Source organism: Lactuca saligna, chromosome 1 (genome assembly GCF_052625555.1).
Source record: "Lactuca saligna cultivar CGN05327 chromosome 1, ASM5262555v1, whole genome shotgun sequence".
NCBI lineage: Eukaryota > Viridiplantae > Streptophyta > Magnoliopsida > Asterales > Asteraceae > Lactuca > Lactuca saligna.
The window spans coordinates 14,769,874-14,791,465 of record NC_136417.1 but is presented as its reverse complement, the minus strand read 5'-3'; the positions used below and the strand labels follow the sequence as shown (position 1 = coordinate 14,791,465).

Sequence of the window (21,592 nt, the reverse complement as noted above, 5' to 3'; positions counted from 1 at the left end):
TTTCAAAAACACTACCTTAAAAATGAGAATGTACATAACAAATACACAAGGTATATGTAGGCAAAACATTACTTGGTAAATATTTTTTCAAAAACACTACCTTTTAGTAGGGTTGAGCGTGACAAGGTTTTTGGTTAAAACCGCACTGAAAACCACATAGATCGTTTTTTAGTTTGTTAAAACCGCAACATTCGGTTTTGTTTTTAGTGTGGTTTGCGGTTTTAGGTGCGTTTCAGTTTCTATGTGTTTCGGTTCGATTTATAAACCATAATAAATATATTGCGGTTTTTACATTTGGTAGGCTTAAAAATCCCCAAAACTTATGGATTATAGCCATATTTTCTTGGATCTATAATAAGTCACATATAAATATAAAACAACGAGTTAGTGATTAAAATTCTAGAAAATTTCGAAAGAAATATTGAAACTATGGCCGCTTGAGACGACTTAATATAATATTTTTATAGCTAAATATTCACTTTGCAAGTCTTCATACTAAATCTTAAAAATGAAATTTCATGTTTTTCTTTTTAGTCGATTTTAATTAAAAAACATAAAAATAAAAATATATCTTATGGATATTAAATAGGTGATAAACATTATTTTTTTAAATGGTGCGGTTTGTCTAGCTAAGTGTGTTTACGAATGGTGCGTCGTGATATTTTTGGTGCAGTATCTATAAATGCAAAACCATACCGCACCGTGTAGGGGTGTTGATCGCTCAAAATTTTCGGGTTTCGGTTAATTCAAGTTTTCATATAAAAAAATTTACCCGTTACCCTACCCAAATTAAATTCGGGTAATGGGTCGGGTAAGGGTAATTCGGGTATTACCCGATTTTTTTTTTTTTTTAATGGCATCTAAAAATAATGTAATGAAATAAGTATATCGTGTTAAACTTTGAACATTAAGATTTTTTACTCAATAATATTTGATATATCAAGTATTGTTTCCAAACTTTCGATCTTGGGTTGAATTCTTTAGTTTTTTTTCTTTTTTTCTTGTAGAACTTGATCATTGGTTGGGTTGTCAACTTCAATCGTCCCATCTTCTACTTCAATATAGTCATCCATTGGTGATGAACACCAACGAAGAGCGGACGAGGTACGAGAGTTTTTTGACGTGAGGAAAATAGAACGTGCTTCAACGAGGGAAATTGAGATTTGGGAATTGGGAGGACAGATAAACTCATAAAGAGACATTATTTGTTATATATATATTTCGGGTAATCGGTATATCCGAAACACAAACAACTTACCCTTTACCCGACCTGAAAAAAATTTCGGGTTACCCACTTACCCGAAAAAGTGAACCCGATACCTGAAAAAAATCGGACGGATAATTCGGATAACAGGTATTTTTGACAGGGCTAGCACCGTGAATACCCGTTATTTACAAAATTAAAAACCACAACATTAGTTTTTTGTTCGGTTTCAGTTTATCGATTTTTTTTTTTTTGGTATTTTCTTGAGGTTAGGTTTTTGTCCACCTAGTCCCTTTACTAGAAAACTCAGGATTACACACAGATATTAAAAAATTGATAGCTCTACTAAACTTTTAGTCATCCATCGCTAAGTTTAAAAATTAAATTTTGGAGAAGTTAACCTAGCTTAGCGATAAATTATCATCGGACCGATTAATTTTAAGAATTATTCTCCTTTTAGTACAGAATAGTGACAACACATGAAGATAATATTGTCTTTCATTCTAATTAGACCATATTAAGTCACAAATATATTTAGAAATCCAAAATAAATTTTTGTGCTAGATCAGTCGCTAGATGGATTTTTTGGTAGCTAGATCACATGTGTGAAAGTCTGTTTTTTGTAGCCACGAAATATTTAATTTGTGTATAGAAATAGAACAAACGTCACAAAGGTGGTGTTCGTTAATTTGGTACATAGATAAGGAATATCATGGTGGTGTCAAATTTTATTTCTGCTGAAAAATTTCTCCTTTCTATTAGAGAATTCTACCGAAGTTACATGCTTTCGAAATTAAAACAAGGATAAGATTTAATAACCGAAATCTAAAGCAAACAAAAGACAACACACGTACCTACAACAAGAATCAACTTAAAACAATCATTTGCATAAAACAAAAAATACTCGCCTTAATTAGCTTCATTGAACCAATTATTGCTCGACATCCACCTCTTTTTGACCCGACCATTTTCTAATTCTCTTTTCAGCCATGGCTGCCTAAAATTTCAGAAAAAGAAAAAAGTCAAATTTGAAAAGCTGATTAAGGATTGAAATTCTTTTACGACATGAAAACACGACACAATTGGTAATGTGGTGAAAAGTACCTCTTTTTCCCAGTTGGTTTTGTAGCAAATCCAAACCAATATCACAGTTTGTACCACCGTTCCAGTCAACATGCCTATCCATATACCCTGCAATACTTGATAACATTAGCCTACATATTAACTTTGACTAGTGTAATCGAAACTAGAGTAAGGTTTTCCCTATACAATTCTTTTGAATGTCATTTCATGGTTGAAAAATCCATATCTTTTATATCACTAGTTGGGACAAAATGGGAAATTAAAAAGAACTACATGCATGCGATGTTTTGTAAAATTTTTATTGGTTGACAATGGTATATGATGGAATGCAGGAATAATAACATTAGCTTACAGACCTTTACACCCCAATCGGCAACAAATCCCAGAGTGAGTCCCAAAGGAACGCCAAAGATGTAGTAGCATGCGATATTTATATAAGCAATCACAGCTTGCCATCCTGCCCCAATTGCCACCCCTACATTTTTCAAATGAAAGATGCAATTAACAAGACCAGAAAAATTCCAAATATATACCAAGTCACATGCAATAAATTCGGGCAACATGAACTAGCCTAGTCGTAAAACATATATGAGTAGTTTAGAAGTAATATTTAGTGTGGGTGGGTGTTAGCAGTTCAAAAAAAAAAAAAAAAAACAATCTAGCTATATATCTAATAATTGAACACAATAATTAATTTGTGTTACGTTATCTAATTATTAATAAATTAAAAGGAATTATTTAAATAATTTTACTATGTCTAGATCTATAAAGATAAAATATCTCTAGACAACCTTATATCCCCTGATGAAGTCAAGCGTGCTCTTCCTGCTACAAATTCTTCCCATATCCAAACAATTTTACATTTGAGTTTATTAAGAAAATTTGGCACAATCTATGGTAATGTGATTGATGTCGTTGTGGAGTTTGAGAGCTCAGATTTGATTCCGAGGGGTTGTAATTATAATGCCTCTTTCATCACCCTTATAACCAAAGTACCATCATAAACTAGTATCGGGCGCCCTCTTAGTTGGTTTGAGATTATCTAACAAGATATATTGAGATTCCCTGTGACCTGCCGAAAAACAGGTCATCAGCTTTGACGGTAGCGATATTATTCAAACAACGTTCATTGAAGGAAGGACGTCAAATCTTAGATGAGTCTCTAATGATAGATAATAAATGACCAAAGAATGTGGTGTAAGAGCTAGCTAGAAAAATAAGATGATTATCTTTAACGTGATATTGAGAAGACATACAATTCCTTAAGTTAGGGGTATCTTGAATCAGCAATGCAAGTCTACGGGTTTTAGGTCCAAGTGGATGCAATGGCTTTTAGGTTTTTTCTCGACATTTGTGTTGTTGGTTAATGGGTATCTTAATGACGACTATGAAAAGACGTATTAGAGTAGGTGATGCATTGTCACTATTAAACGTGTTTTGAGAATCGAAGACCAGAAATATCTAGATACCAATTTTCAATGGGATAAGTATTTGGAATAGGCCGATCTATACATGTAGATGGGTTCAATCCAATTCTAATTATTAAAAGTTTAGTACATTCCATATATAACAGCTAATAGCTAAGGTTTTAATTGTACTCTAATTTCGTGTTCAAGCTAATGAATAAAAATACTCATTTCAAACCCATGGACGTAGGTCACACCAATGGAACCTCATTTTATTTTGTGTCTTTATGTGTGTGTGTTTGTGATTTTCTCATTTATTCTTGATAGTCGCCCTTCCTTTATTTTAGCTATTGAAGGTCTTCACATCTATTTTATAGATGACACACGTGGGGGAATGGTCAAGGACTAACGTTTGAAAATTGATTCATGTTTTTTTATCTGGACACACACGAGTCTTAAGATAAATATATCTCACGAATAGCAATCCATTAGGGTATATCTTTTGTTCAATCAAATCAATACATTGAATTTAGAGTTGGAATTTCAATCTTGCAATCTCTATTTTTTTGTTATGATTTCATTTATTCTAGCATGTTTATAGCATGTACAGTCATATACATGATGGGAAAAGAAAAAAGGGTTAATATCAAAAAATGTTAAATAACCAATAGAAAGTGCAAAATGTCTTAACGAGAAGAGAAACAGAAATTATAATGAAACAAAATATGTTAGATTCTTGTGAAAAACAATGAATGTTATGAGTAGTGGTTAATAGTTATTAAGGAACAAATATTGAAATATTAATGGATTTGTACAATATTATAAAATTTTGGATCCTTTTGAAAGCATTCACAATGGAAAGTTTGATGAGAAAGTTGAATGAGATGATCAACCTAATTGTCATTCAATTAATTAAATTCTATCATTTTGTGATGTCAATGAGCATTGAACCCTTCAGTAAAACTCTTACATAAATATTTAAATATGTTTTTGAACTTTGTAGAGTTCAACGTATTGTAAGAAAAATTGATATAGTTGTATGAAATATAAACCGATAATGTGTCAATGTGTTAAAATCTGAAATTCAAATGCATTGTGAATGTCCTTAATTAACAATCTAAAATAGAAAGCCTTCAATATTTATGAGTTGTGACTAGCCTATGATCTTACCTCATAGATAAATCCAAGTCAAGAAGGAAGTAGGTTACATATATATATATATATATATATATATATATATATATATATATATATATATATATATATATATATATATATATATATATATATATATATATATATATATATATATATACTAGTCATGTTGAACCTTAGTCTAAGGCTTGTGCATGAATAAAACTCCAATGCACACTCTAAGAAATAATCATCTCCCTCAAGATTTAGTCTCAATTTTTACTTATATAAATTTCCAAAAAAAAAAAAAATCATGATCACATACCGGATAGTGCAGGTTGAACTTCATTAATGATAAGGCAAGCTGCTAGCAAGGGAGTAAGATCATAAACGATTTGTTGAACTTCAAGACTCTCAGAAAACAGGGCTGGATACTGATTTCGGAAAATGCTAATGAGCGCAGCCAACAAAACACCCACCAAAAAGGATGTAATCACCACCACAACAACTGAGAATTTCGCAGTTTGGGGATGGGCTGCTCCTAACTCATTCGACACCCTCACACTGCACATACATGCATCCAAAATTAAGTTAATTTTGTATTTATTTATTTATTTATTATGTTAATTTTACTATATATATATATATATCTAAAACAAAATCTTGGATTTGGAGGAATTTGTATGCATATAAACTAACCTGATGGCTGCATTGAATCCCAGAGCTATCGTTATTGCCACCCCTAAAATGTTTGTGCTACAAAATTTGTTACAAGTAAAACATTTAGCTGCATAAAATTGTATATATATATATATATATATATATATATATATATATATATATATATATATATATATATATATATATATATATATATATATATATATATATATATATATATATATATATATATATATATATATATGTTGCTGTTTGAAATTGGAATAAGAAGTCTATTTTATGTGATGAATTGATTAAAATTTTTATTAACAGATTACAATATAAAATATTGTTAGTATCTCATAATTATTAATAACAAATAAATATAAATAGTAATAATAATAAACTGAAAATAGTAGAAAGTAACCATATGGAGAGTGCATCCACTGAAGTTTCGGCATTCTTTAAATATCCAGCAAAAAGTACCAATGCCATAAAATACCATGTCTCCAAACTGCATCAAACATTCGAAACACGTTATTTTCAATTAAGTTAATAAGCTTCCACAACAATATAAAATGAAAACATGCTTTTCTGAAAGGCATAAGTATTGTCGTCTTTGGTTAATCCTTCAAAGTAATTATTTCGGATAAAAAGGTGGTTTGTAATGAAAGAAAAGGGTAATATGTTAATTACGGAACATACCAAAGCATGACAGCTGATGCAAGGGAAAGTTTAACGAAGGCCCATAGATTAGTGAAGGCGCCCCAACTAAACCCAGACCATGCTTCACCACAAGTCCCACTCAGAATATAAATCATCTGAGCAATCACCATGAACCACCATGACGAGTTGAGCACTATAGCTCCTCCCCATAACCCCCATCCCAACTTCAACATCAACAACCAGCTAAAAAAGGCATGAAGCACAAGCGCCACCCCTGATATGTAAGCCATCACCATGATCTTACTCTGCGACTGAAGAAACTTGATTATTGGAAAGTTGAAGGCGTAAGCAAACAGCTGTGGAATCATCCATACAGCCAGCTTCCCAGCCGCGCGAGATATATCATCAGTTTGTCCAATGAAGAGCAGTATTGGAGTCGCGAAGATGTAAAGGAACATCATAAAGAGAGAAGTGACAACGAGAATAACCCACGATCTCTGCATATATTCTCCCAACATATTCACCTGACCTGCTCCAAATGCTTGTCCACACAAAGTCTCCAATGCGCTCCCCATTCCAAGCTACAATATCAATCTTTTATATATATATATATATATTTCATATTCATATACATGTAGAGAGAGACCTTAATTATGATCAATCGACAACCAGTAAATAAAGATACTAACCAAGATTCCCAAAGAGAAACCAGCGATGACTGAGTTTTCAATGGAGAAAGCTGCGAGTTCGAGAGTTCCAACTTGACCTAAGAGGGTTTGTGTGATGGCACCGAGTAAGTATTGACTTACAGTAGTGAAAATGGCAGGGGCAGCAAGGTACCAAAGTTTTTTTGATTCAACTTTAAATTGGACAAAGAAATCTTTTATTCCGTTGATTGGAGAGATATCTTCCACGTCGCCATTGAAGTGAGCGTTCTTTGTAACGGTAAGAAGGGGAGTTTCTGAGCTACTACTCTCCATTGAATATTCACACCCACACACACACGCACACAAAGAGTAGTAGTGTGTGAGGGAAGAAAAGGAATGAACAATCCAATTTTTGGTGGTTTACATCCACTTATTTATATTTGCATTTTTAAGAACACAAACCTACCAACCTACAATGTTGTATTATATTTGGTGGGGGCAAAAATACCAAAAGAAATACGGCTGCATTAGTACTCTTCGATAACAGTATAAGTTCAAGAAAAGATTGTTGGCAAAAGTCGGTCGTATGCTCACCTGGGCCCAAAAACCAAGCTGGTAAAATTGCTACATTGTTGGGTTAATCTAAAAATATGGGACAATTTAAGTCCAGGGGCAATTTTGGAAACTTTTTTAAGCGTTATTTGTGTTAGTTTAGGATACTATTTGTTTTCGTATAAATAAGGGTATAGGTTTATGTTTATTTGTTCAAGTTTTCCAGCGATAAAAACTCGTGATCAACAATTTAATTTTCTAGAAATTTTGGTTTCTCCTGATTCTGTTCTTCACATGTTCCTCTAATCACATTTCTATCCCTGTTATGATTTTTCTTTGTTTCTTTCTTTTGTGTTGCAATCTCTGAGAATTAAGTGAATTAATTCTCAAATAAGTAATCTGCAATCTGTTAAAGATTCCTGCACCATCCTTATTTTGTTAGAATAAACACACGTTTAAACTTACATTTGGTATCAGAGCGAATCTGGTGCCATGTCTTCAATACCTAATGTTGTCTAAGATGAATTACGCAACATGGTCTATTAAGATGAAGATTTATATGCAAGCTCAAGAGGTGTGGGAAGCCGTAGAGTCGAAGAACTCACAAAATCCGGTGGGTGTGAAAAGTGACAAGATGGCAATGGAAACCATCTACCAAGCAATTCCATAGGAGGTTCTATTGACGATTACAAAGAAGAAAACGGAAAAGAAAGCTTGGGAAACACTCAAGATGATACTAAGGAGCAGATCGAGTAAAAAAAAAGCCAAGGTTCAAACTCTCAAAGTTGAATTTGCGATGTTGAACATGAGTGAATCAGAAACGGTTGATGACTTTGCTGAAAAGATAAGAAATATTGTGAGAAACATCCATGCTCTTGGTGAAACGATAGAAGAATATTACATAGTAAAGAAAGTATTACATGTTGTACCTTCAAAGTTTGTTTTTAATTGGCCTCGACCATTGAACAGTTCGGTGATCACGACACTATGACTTTTGAAGAAGCGGTAGGAAGATTGAAGGCCCATGAAATTTGAATCAAGATTCACTAATAACCTGATTTGAAAAAATTGTTCCTGAAACACGAAGAATGGGAAGAACAAGCCAAGAAACAAAACCAAGAAGATTCAAAATTAAAGCAATGAAATAAAAATAATAACTGTAGGTGAAAAGGACGAGGTTAAGGCAACAAACATAAGTACTGTGAAGGAACTCATAGTACAAATGATAATCAAGATAATATTCATATTCAATGTTACAATTGCCAAGAATATGGGCATTATGTTGCCGAATGCAAGAACCCAAGACGAGAAAGACAATACGAAGCAAACCTAGCCCAATGTCACATCGATGAAGAACTGGATTTACTAATGTCAATACTCCACAATAGTGAGCATGCAGATGAAGTTTCTTAAATGAAGAAAATGTGAACCCAAAGCTAAAAACAGAAGGGAAAGAGAAAAGCAACTCAAAGATGTGGTATCTTGATAATGGTGTGAGTAACCATATGACCGAGGATGAAGAAAAATTCCATGAGCTTAACCAAGCGGTTCAAGGGTATGTGACGTTTGGAGACGGCTCAAAGGTACGTGTGGAGGGGAAAGGGTCAATTATATTCCAGTGTAAGAATGGTGAGCTAGCACAAAACAGTGTTATAGTACTATTAGCTATGTAGTATGTAGTAATATTATTAGCTTGCTCCAGCTAGCACAAAACGGTGATCATATCATTATGCATGGATTGTTTCTATGGATATATGTGATGGGTTTTACATGTATTAACGCAGATAAATCCTTAACAGTTAAAGTTACATGCAACCTAAAGATCTAAGTCATAGCACTATTGATGTAACATTCTATTGAACAACAAGAACACTCTAACCTTAGGTAATTTCAAAAAATTGTAGAAGAAAAACCACACCTTTTGATTGTTGTAGTAAAGAATGAAGAATCCTTTCTTTAATAACTTGGAAGCTAGCACCACAAGTGTCGTGCCTCTAATAGTTCATACCCAACACTAGCAATTAGAAGCTTTTAAGAGTGGAGAGATGACATGTTTTTTGGCTACGGCTCTTAGAAAAGAAGTGGTAGCCGAAAATCGAAGGCTAGGGGTCCTTATATAGTGAAACTTGGAAACCATATATAACCCTAAATGAATAAAATAATATTTATTCAATTTGGTAATTATCCAACTTCATTTTTATCTGTAAGGAATATTCCAAATACCCTAGACGACTCTAATTTCGTCCACCTTCTTCAAAGGAAGGTTCTGGAATCTTTCTTGTTCAACTATTGAACAATTGCACTTTTAATTAATACAATTAATCCTAAAATTAATCTAATTAATTTTTGATTAATGATTAATTAAATATTACTATTTCTAATTAATATATTATTTCCATAATATATTAATAAATTCATTTATTGCTATTTATTAATCATATAATAAATCAATAAATCAGTCTTTCTCTCTAAAAGTAATCTTATTCAATTATTAGGTTTGAGAACAACCCAAAGGACTTTACTAATAATTCAGAATTATATTAATTCAGTTATTGGCTTGGACACCTAATCCAACAGTCTCCTACTTGGATAAGTCTATAACTGCAATTACCAGTATAACTTCTAAATTAAACAACAATGGGTGCTTTTATAACAACCGTCAAACTCTGAAATAAACAAACATTGGTCCTAAGATAAGTGATCAAATATTCCTCTATTCTACTAGATATCATATAGACATGAGACATATATTAGAATCAATCTCATTGTCCAAACTTTTGTTTTTGATTTCCTGATTTATGATGACAACATAATACTTCAAATTGAACACATCAGTTGAGTCATGGCTGGGCCCAACACTATAAGTCAACACTAAATCACCGATGGGCCCAAAGATATTGTTTTTTTTGTTAGGGTAAAAGGAACGAATAAATTTTGAGTTATATGGTTGTATCCTTTACTTTCCAAATCATACATGACACTGCGTTCTATAACATCATGTTACTGATGCGTTTACCCAACACCAATGCATAACCAATTTGTAAATTACAACTCATATATCTCCATTTCAAGAATATAAGATATTATCGTCTCAAAATTACTCATGATATAATCCATGAAGTAATTCTATGAGTGTGGGTTTATCCAATACTTAAATCTCTATTTCTAAGTACTCATGAATTTTGTAGCAATACAATTGCTATGTCTAACTCCATTAGACAATCTACAACCTAATTCATGACAATCTTAATTCATTACTTACTTTCCAAAGTACGAGCGACTGTGAAATTCATATAATTAAATTATTTGGAAAGTAAAACATGCAAAATGAAACACAAGAATATATAATTGACAAAGGCAGTAACCCAACTCATAATTAACCTCTGCTATTTAATCACCAAAATTCAATAACATTTATATTGTTAGAAGTTTCAAACTAATCATCTAACTACTAAAACTAATGTCATCTCTCAATCCAATGCTCTTAACATGTTGTATTTGCTTAATCCCACTCCTAGCCTTTGTGAGAGGATCTGGGGGATTATCTTCTGACGAGACTCTTTTCACCATGAGATGACCTTCTTCAACTTTAAGTATGATATAATGGTACTTTCTGTCGATATGTCTTGATTTTCCATAATCTCTTAGTTATTTGGTTAAAGAAACTACTCCTTCATTATCGCAGCAAACGTTCCATTGGTTCCTGAATGGTTAGGACTACTCCAAGATCTCCAATGAAGTTCTTCAACCATGTTGCTTCCTTCATTTCTTCACTTGCCATTGTGTACTCTGATTCACAGGTAGAATCAGCCACTGTGTCTTGCTTGGAACTTTTCCAACTTTCTGCCCCTCCATTTAATGTAAATACCTATCCAGATTGAGAATGAAAGTTGTCTCTATCTATTTGAAAGTTGGCGTCACTATACCCACTCACACTCAACGTATCATTTCCACCAAGGACTAGAACCATGTCCTTTGTCCTTCATAAATGCTTGAAAATGTTCTTAATTGCTGTCCAATAAGCTTTGCCAGGATTTACCTGATTGCGACTGACCATTCATAAAGAAAAGGACACATTAGGGCGGGTACATGTCATATCGTGCATGATTGATCCTACAACCGAAGCATAAGAGACTCTACTTATATCAAATATCTCTTCATCCGTACTTAGGTTTTGAGTCTTACGCAATTTGGCATTGCTTTGAATAGGTAGCTTTCTTTTCTTGGAATTTTCCATACTAAACCGTACTTAGCATTCGAGTCTTACGCAATTCGGCACCCCATGACGTGCCACTACCTCCCGAACATAAATCTCGGCTAGCTTCTCTACAGAAATACTCTCCTGGATCGGGATGAAATGCGCGCTCTTGGTTAATTGATCCACGATGACCACAATAGAATCCACTCTACGTGAAGTTCTGGGAAGCTTCGTGATAAAATCCATCGTGGTGTCTTCCCATTTCCAAACAGGAATATCCAACGACTGCATCTTGCCGTGAGGTCACTGATGCTCGGCCTTGACTTTCCTGCAAGTCAAGCACCGCTCCACATACAATGCTAAATCCCGCTTCATGCATGGCCACTAGTAATCAGGACGAAGATCTATAAACATATTTGTCGCCCCGGGATGGATGGAGAACCTTGACTTGTGAGCCTCCTCGATCAACATCTGGTGTATACCACCCAAGTAAGGAACCCAGACCCTCCGCTGCAGGGTCAATAATCCACAACTATCTAATCAAAGGAAGCCACCTGACCTACAATGCACTCAATCTTCTAGTGCTCTTCCTTCATAGCCTCGCTCTGATCATCGTAGATCTGCTCCATCAGTGGAGTAATCACTGTCATCCTCAAGCATATATACCTGATTTGAGCCGTGACCGCCTTGCGGCTGAGAGCATCTACCACTATATTGGCCTTCCTTGGGTGGTATAGGATCTCGCAATCATAATCCTTCACCACATCCAACCAACAACACTGCCTCATATTCAGGTTCAACTAATCTATCAAATACCTCAGGCTCTTTTGGTCCTTGTAAACAGTACAACAAAATCCATAGAGGTAATGATGCCAAATCTTGAGGGCAAAAACCATAGCCCCCAACTCTAAATCATGCGTCGGATAATTCACCTCATGCGGCTTCAGCTGCCTCGAAGCGTAAGCAATCACGCGACCCCGCTGCATCAATACTACACTCAAACCCGTGATCGAAGCATCACAATAGACCACAAAATCATCACCACCCTTTGGAAAGTTCAGAATCGGAGCCTAGCACAATCTCTTCCTAAGAGCCTAGCACAATGGAACAACAATCTTGGAGAAATCCTGGATAAATCTTCGATAATAACCCACCAATCCAAGAAAACTCCGAATCTCATATAGAGACCTCGGAACCTCCCACTACATAAAGACCTCAACCTTGTCCGGATCGACCAGAATACCCTTCTGATTGAAAAGGTGCCCCTAGAATTGCACCTTGCGCAACCAGAACTTGCACTTGGAGAACTTTGAACAAAGTTTCTCCCTCCTAAAAGTCTTCAGAACCTCCCTCAACTGCTCATCATGCTGCTCCTGCATCTTGGAATAAGCCAATATATCATCAATGAAGACTATCGCAGACCAATCCATCATCGGTCTGCACGCACGGTTCATGAGATCCATGAACACGGCAAGAACATTGGTGAGCTCAAATGGCATCACCATGAACTCATAATGACCATAACGAGTCCAAAAAGTTGTCTTCTGCATATCCTCATCCCTGAACCTCATCTGATGATAGTTAGATCGCAAATCAATCTTAGTAAACCAAGATAAACCATGAAGTTGGTCGAAGAGATCATCAATCCTCGGGAGTGGATAACGGTTCTTCATCGTTACCTTATTTAACTCCTGGTAGTCGATACACATGTGATGAGATCCGTCCTTCTTCTTCACCAATAGAATCGGTCCTCCTCAAGGTGAATTGCTCGGTCTAATGAATTCATTGTCTAACAGCTCATGCAGTTGTATAGACAACTCCTGCATCTCAGGAGGAAGTAACCGATACGGTGTTTTGGCTATCAGAGTCGCACCTAGAACCAAATCAATCCTGAACTCCACCTGCAATTCCGGAGCTACCCGTGGAAAATCCTATGGGTACACATCCGGATACTCCCACACAATCGACACATTGTCCATGGTTGCCTTACCCTTATCCTAGGTATCCATGACATAGACGAGGAAACCTGCACAACCCTAATGAAGGTAGCGTCTGGCCCTCGCTGCAGAACACATAACCGGCCCACGCTGTGGTTCCTCATCCTGAATCACCAACTCTCCCCTACTTGGGGTCTGAACCTGAACCAATAGCTACTCACAGTCGATCACTTCCCCATTAGGAGTCAACCAATCCATGCCCATGATAACCTTGTTCCCACACAAAGGAATAGGAACCAAATCCACTGGATAATGCTCACTGAACAACTAAAGAGTACAATCTCGATGAAACCTCGCGACCATGACCGTCCTATCATTAGCAATCTCTATATCAAGACGACAATCAGGATCCCTTGGAGCTCCAGCAAATATCTTGCTAAGCGCAAGAGATAAAAAAGATCGGGTAGCCCTCGAACCAAACAATACCAAGGCAGAGATGTCGTTCACATGGAACGATCCTAAAATAAAACGTGTAAACATAAGCAACAATTCAATATAAATAAAGAGATAAGGAGAATATACACACCCATCACAACGTCGGGAGTTGCATGTGTATCCTCTATCGTCAGCTGAAACGACCTGCTCTTCCCGGTTGGTGTATTTACCTAGCCCTCCCGGCCGTCAGTAATCCTCAATGTCTCAGGAGCATGTGCTAACATCGGTCCTGCTACAGTCAACCTTGGATAACGGGCCCTCTTGTGGCCCCTCTAATTTCACTAAAAGCAAATCATATCAGATATTGGGGTCATTGTAACACCCGTAGATTAGGGATAGTCAATTTACAGATGATAAGCGTCAAATATGACTTTTTGATAGAAGAGTTTTTAGAATGAATAATCATAAAAAAGTTGTAGTATATGACACAAGGTTTCCGTGCATATAAAGAACGCCAAAATCCGAGTTAAATTGAAGAAGTTATGACCTGTCGAAGTTTCGCGATGGAACCGACACGACACAGCACGATGTAAATAGTGAATTTATGTCAGAGCAATATTTAGCCTTAGAAATCTAAATGAAAGTCATAGAATACGTTAAACCGAGAGCTTACATGAAAAGAATGCCCAAATCTGACTTTGTATGAGGAAGTTATGATTTTTCGAAGTTTCGGCTTAGCAGTGTACAACCTGAAGTTTGAATTTGAGATCGAGTGATATTTAGCCGAAACAATCTAAATGAGAATTGAAGATCTCGTCGATAGTATCCCAACGGTGAAAAGACAGATGAAAACAAAGTTCAAACGAAGGAGTTATGAATTTCGAACGGAGTTTTCTTGTCTCGGCCTACTAAAAAATAATATAATAAAAATAAATTCAAAATTAGTTGACGAAGTCTAAATGAAAGTTGTAGATCTTGCTTTTACGTACGCGTAGATATAAAGAACGTCGAAAATGGAGCTCATATGTGAAAGTTATGAATTTTTGAAGTTCGGGGCGTGAACCCCAAGGTTGTGTCAGAGCTCACGAGGTGAACAGATGATGGACGTCTTCGAGGGCAAGTGGCCATGACGAACACAATGACGTATTGAGCTCACTAGGTGAGAATATGTAGCTCACGAGGTGAGCATTAGTGGCTCACAAGGTGAACAGATGATGGACGTCTTCCAGGGCAAATGGCCATGATGAATGCAATGACGTATCGAGCTCACAAGGTGAGCATATGTAACTCACGAGATGAACCCATAAAATTCACCCTATAAATAGAATTCAAGGGGCAGCCAAGTTTGGTTGCTAATCTCTTAATCTCCCACTCCCGATACTCTCTCTAAGCCATATTTTAACCCCTGAAGCCCCGGTATCATCCCGACACCCGAAGCGAGTCCCGAAGCTCGAAGATCCCGAGAAATGAAATTCCCGAGCTGAAGCTCTGCCTGCGAGAAGCCGATTTTTTTTGTGAAGATCTTCCAAATCTACCAAAGAATACTACTTTTACAAGCCGTAGTGTTGTCCGAGAATCGTCTAATCAAGTGAGTATATAGTCCCTTTCATAACACGATTTTAATACAAGTATTGTTTGAATGTATTAAGTATATGTTTTGTGTGAGTGTGTAGTTACTTTCTTCTAACACATAGATATGAAGTATATGCTATGAAATAAGTGTTATGTGTTTATATATTGTGTGTTTATTTGAGATGGATGTTGGATGAATGTTTTATATAGGTTTGTATATGATTTAAACCGTATATCTATTTTATATCTACAAATATGTTGGGTAGAACATGGGTAGATGAAATACCTGGTGACTATGAGACGTAGTGCCTATTGTGTAAACCCTGGTGACTATGTGACATAGTGCCTATTGTATAAACCCCGGTGACTATGTGATGTAGTGCCTATTGTATAAACCCTGGTGACTATGTGACGTAGTGACTATCGTATAAACCCTGGTGATTATGAGACGTAGTGCCTATTGAGTAAGCCTTGGTGATCACTACTAGAAAAACAGCCTTTTACGACGCTCATTGCGCATCGTAAAAGGCTCAGATGACGCGCAAATGCGCGTCAAGGAAGGCCCTGTCATAAAGAGAGACGACGCTCATTTACGACGCGCAATTATGACGCGCGTTTACGACACACAATGCGCATCAAGGAAGGCCCTGTCATAAAGGAAAACGACACGCATTCGCGTGTCGTAACCTTACGACGCGCGTGTTAATGACACGCAATGCGTATCAAGAAAGCCACGGTCAAGAAAGGCCATGTCATAAATGAAGACGACACACATTTTTGCGTATCATAATTTTAAATGTTTAAAAAAATATTATTTATAGATTTACTTATTTTCAAATTAAATTTGTATTTAATGTTTCATAATAGAAAATAAAATATCATATACAAAAAATAGAATCCATTGCATAAATTTAACATCATACAAATAATCGTTCCATGGAAAGATAAAACAAATCAATAGAAGTTGTAACAAAAGTTTACAAACGAATTAGATACAAAAAATACAATCCATTGCCCATTTGCTTATTTAAGATCAACCTGCAAGTAGCTAACTAATCTGTACAAATTCACCCTTGTTTCTAATCATTTTCTTAAATACTTTACAAACATAATTCATCCATAGTACCTGAACTATAGTTGCAGCCTTGTTTCTTATTTTTCTGAACTCATCTCTTGGAACCATTGCTCTAAGCCTAGTCTGAATAGATACAACAGCTAGCTGTTTCCAGATGAAATCAGATATAAAATATGGAGCCAAACAAACCATACCTTTGGTGACACTATAAACAGACCCAACAGAAACGTGAACAAGACCTGCAACAGATGAAATCAAAACAATGTTTCTAGCTCCAGAAGCTTTTAAAAGATCATTAAACTAAAATCATTAATTAAAATTTGGGTTATATATTATAATGCTTACCTTTTTGTGTAAAGATCTTTCATAAGTTGATTAGCAATACCATCTTGCAACAAATCCTTATGAAGAAGAAGTGTTTCCAATTTAAAAAAATAAAAAATAAAAAATAGAAAATAGAAAACATCATACAGTGTTTTTAAAAAAATGAATACCATAGCATTACATGTAGATGGGTAACTTGTTTTTGAATCCAAAACTATGTTTTCCGCCATTTCTATATCGACAGATTTGTCAAGACAGACATGACAAATTCAAATTGAAAGTTTAAAAAAAAGATTTATGACATCATCGATGATGTCATCATTAGAAATTAAGATTTAAGATCTAAATAGCATGACCTAGAACAGGAATTTTGATTGAAGATTTGATTTGGGAAACAAGATTGTTGCTGCCACTTGGAATCACAAGATCGATTACATCATCAAGCTGCAGTGTAATTAGAAACGGAAATGGAATTGGAATCATGTATTCCGGTTAAATATATAAATAAGATTTCAAACCTTAAGGAGTTGAGGAATTTGTTCTCGAGAAGTCACAAGTGTAATAAGCTCTTTACCAATTGTTTTCGGGATTACTGAAGTAATAATCATGAAATTTGAAAAAAAAAAAAAGAAATTAGCAACAATGAGTTTCGAAATTTAGACTGGTTGAATTTACTAAATTAACCTTGTGCAAGATAGCATTGGATCGTTTGGCTTCTTTTCCCCCTTCAAGTAGAATCCCATTTCTAGTTCTAATAGCCAATGGTGCTATCTGTTAAAATTATATAAAAAATAAAAAATCAAAGACTTGAATTATTATAAGTGAAATAATAAAGGAGTATGAGATTAACGATTGTTATACAAATTTTCACAAAAAATCACCTGAATTATCACATGAACAAATATCTGACTTAGAATGATGAACAACTATTGTCTATAGTAGTTGTCGGATCTAATTATGAGAACATAATGTTAAATTTCAATGATATTAATCATTAGAGAAGGAAATTAAAAAGATGTATATTATTTTAAGCATATGTAATTGGTTATAATGTAAACAAAATAACATGATACAAGAAGGAAGACATGTCTGCAACATCTAAAAGGGAGAAAAACCTGAGCAGCAGCCATGTAGCTACTGAGATGATGAATTAGTGAAGCACAACTAGAGGAATTAATCAAGACTAGTGTATTTGGTAGAGAATGGTTGTATATAAATAAGCAAAAAGGCACGGTATGGTGTGGGTTGGTAGTAAGAAGCAAAGGAATATTACCAAAACGCCCACTGCTAGATATTAAATGGTCTGAACCCAAACCAGATTTCAAGAATGCACTTGACCATATGTTGCCATAACCACTTGACCAGTCAGAGTTGTATCCTCTAAAGCCACCACTTGCCTGTATGTATTGCAGTTACAAGTAACAATATTAAAAGTTTCTCATTCTATTTCAAGTGGAAAAGTTGCAAGGGTAATTATTCCCTTTCTTCAACTTCACCTTGCAAAAAATTAGATTTATATATTTATTGGATTTCATTATCCCTGTTCTATAGTATTTTTGTATATGATCCAAAAGGAATAATTCTTTTTTGGCCTGCTTTGTTAAAAAAAAAGGACGTTAAGTCTATATCCTCTTTTGGTCTACACTTTTTCCTTTAACTGGTTTCCTATTTCCCAGGTTTCTTTTAAACGAAACAAAATAGGGGAAAAACAAAAGGAAGATACTCTATTCGTTCTCTTGATATTGTGTCTGGAATGATACACAATACTGTATCAGCAAATGAATCCAAGGTAAAAGTTCATTTTTGAGATTTTTCTTCTATTTTATTTGGTGATTTCATATAAATAATTTAGAAAGGTAACAAAAGAAGTAAACTAACCTTATCATGGAAACTGTCTAAAGGTCCGTTGTTGATTTGGGAGATCAAAGGATTCACTGATTCCAAATTTTCCCCTGCAAGTGAAAGGGCTACCAACTTCCTCTGACTATTAGCTAGTTTACCGCTTAATGTTTGAGTCATGAAGGATGCCGAATTGATTGTGTCATGTGAACAGTCAAAAGGGTAAAATAGTAAATAATGATTACAGCAAGAACAAAAATGAAGGTCATGACTTTTTAGTTTTTACCCTCAAAGCAATTATTAGAGGAAAATGAGTTGACTCGGTTTGCTGAAGAGCTGCAGCTGTGTGTTCCAGCATTCCCTTTTAAAATGATGCATCAACAGAACACTCCATAAATGACTTATTTGATCAAACAACCTGAAGATATTTTGAGAAATAAAATGTTGTTAAAGGAAGGGATGGATGTAGGATATTGTTTTTTTATATCTAAACACTCCATAAGCTTGAACTTGTTTTTTATATCTAAATTTAGTTTAAAATTTTTTAACAAGTGCGTATCCGGAACCGGAACTGGTTTTGTCGGTTCCGAGGGCACATGGGTATCGGTTTCAGAAGTGAATCGAGCAAGTCCAAAATCAGCAATATGAATAAATTAAGTTAAAAATGTTCATTTCACTAAACATATATTATTATTATACAAGCAGTTTCTACCTTTGGCTCAAAATATAACTTCAAACCACCATTAGGCATCGTAAATGAGCACTTTTTGGTGTATATTATTCAACATTGTTCCCTGTAGTTATTTAGAATGATAAAAAAAATTAACAATCTAATGATCTTTATTAAATTATATGTGAATTAAATATTTACATGATCAGCTACTGCCTGTCTGTTATATCCGACACCTAGTTATTTCCGGTACCTAGTTATATCCAGCAGTTGACACCTATTAAACTGCAAAAGAGCCACAAAATAAGCTTTCTATAGCTATTTATTTTACCATGATGAGGATGAAATTTTCACAGCTTTGCACAATTCATACTAATACATGTGTAATGCTAAAAAAAGGGAGAGAAATAACAATTACCGGAAGAGAACAATGTTGGTCACATGGGACATCTTCTTCATCTGTCATGCTCTAGGTACCTGGTTAAAAAAAACTGATAGTCCAGAATCTATGTACCCTTGCATTGATTGGAAGAATCTTCATAATCCTACTACACACAAACAAATAGTCAATAATATGAGCTACCATATGTGTATGCTATCCACTTCCTTTTCACTAAAGAAATCGGTGTGTAGACATTTAAACAAACAGTTGGCGTGCAACTAAAAATCACCCAAATTAGAGAAAACACTTATATTAATTAAACAATACGATGTTGATAGCAAAGTTAAAACATAATACAAATTAGAGCGCACATAATCAAAATCCGAAAATGAAATCACCTTCAAGGGAATAGTGGAGGCATAAGATGTTGACAGAAAAGATGAGTGAATGGGTGGATTGGGCAGAACTGTAAGATCTCGTGGTAGGGAGGTGATGAACGGATGGCATGAGTCCTAGAAAATCCAGACCACTGTTTGGTGATGCTGGAGCACAATAGCCCTTAAACAGAAACAAAATATTTTAGCTCCACCAATATACTACAAAAGTAAACAATAATAATAATAAATAAATAAATCACCTTTGATTTAATAAAGCTTCACGATCCTTCCTGTCTAAGGTAAACCATGGATCATGACCCCATTTTCTTTTAAATGTTTGATAATCGATGTGGTGGTTGATATCCTCACAATCCCTTAACAACCTTCAAACACCACCATACAGCCTCACCTGTAAATAAAAAAAAGATAAATAATAAGAATGGAGAATAAGAGACTGCGATACGCAAAATCTGAACATGCATATATAGTGCTTTCATACTTATGTAGTAGTGGTGGTCGAACATTGGTCATATTCTCGCTAACCCTACCCACCTCAATTCAATGATGAATCATAACGAAGGAAAAAACATCAATGATGCTTATGTTGTAGAGAGCACTACTTTACGTTTTGAAAAAAAGCCCTAGAATCGTCCCTTCAATTTTGTGTGTGTGTTTGAGAGAGAGAGAGAGAGAGAGAGAGAGAGAGAGAGAGAGATAGCGATAAGTCTGTGCGTGTGTGAGAGTCTGGCATATGTTGAATATGGTTCTTGAAAAAAGCAGTAGAATCGTCCCTTCAATCATCCCTTGCCTCTATTTCACGTATTTGGATTCTTTATGCTGATCGTTATCATCGTTGGCGTGAGGCATTTGATCATGAAAGCCAGAGCAATTATGCTATGAAGACGAAGGCCCTAGGGATTTTTCTTGCTAATCGGAAGAGGCGGGGGGTTTTAATTTTTGGCATCCAATAGGCGGGTGAAATCCCGCTTAAAATGCGTGTTTCATTAAAAAATTATAAAGCGACATACTTAGATGACACACATCTAATGAAAGGCGCCCTCCGCATTTTCTTTTTTTTTCTTTTCTGACAGTAATTTTAAGGCGCGCACAAATGCGTGTCTTCTATCCTTCAAAATTTTGAAAACTGACATTATTTTTTAGGGCACACACAAATGAGTATCCTCTATCAGCGCGTGTCATTGTTTGCGCGTCCTTAAAGGGCTATTTTCTAGTAGTGGATGCTGCGACTTCATGCCTATTTGATAAACCTTGGTGACAATGTGACTTCGTGCCTGTTGAGTAAACTATTGGATATAGTGTCTAAGTCCATAACTTTATTTGGTATGTACTTGACCCGACCCGGCATGGTCCATTTGGGTTGTATGGCATTGCAATACTTGGATAGACTAAATGAGAGAATAAGGCACTTAT

At 35.2% G+C, this 21,592-nt stretch overlaps 1 protein-coding gene across 1 annotated transcript; it reads right to left on the bottom strand.

Annotated features, from left to right (window-relative positions):
• Nucleotides 1-1,905: 1,905 nt before the first annotated feature.
• Nucleotides 1,906-7,215, bottom strand: LOC145014402 (protein DETOXIFICATION 31-like). Its single transcript, XM_078972800.1, has 8 exons — nucleotides 6,843-7,215; nucleotides 6,193-6,734; nucleotides 5,915-6,001; nucleotides 5,527-5,583; nucleotides 5,153-5,391; nucleotides 2,644-2,762; nucleotides 2,309-2,395; nucleotides 1,906-2,201 (listed from the first exon to the last, which is right to left on the bottom strand). Exons 1-8 carry the CDS (start codon nucleotides 7,131-7,133, stop codon nucleotides 2,136-2,138), a joined length of 1,488 nt encoding a protein of 495 aa, XP_078828926.1. The 5' UTR covers nucleotides 7,134-7,215; the 3' UTR covers nucleotides 1,906-2,135.
• Nucleotides 7,216-21,592: the final 14,377 nt, after the last annotated feature.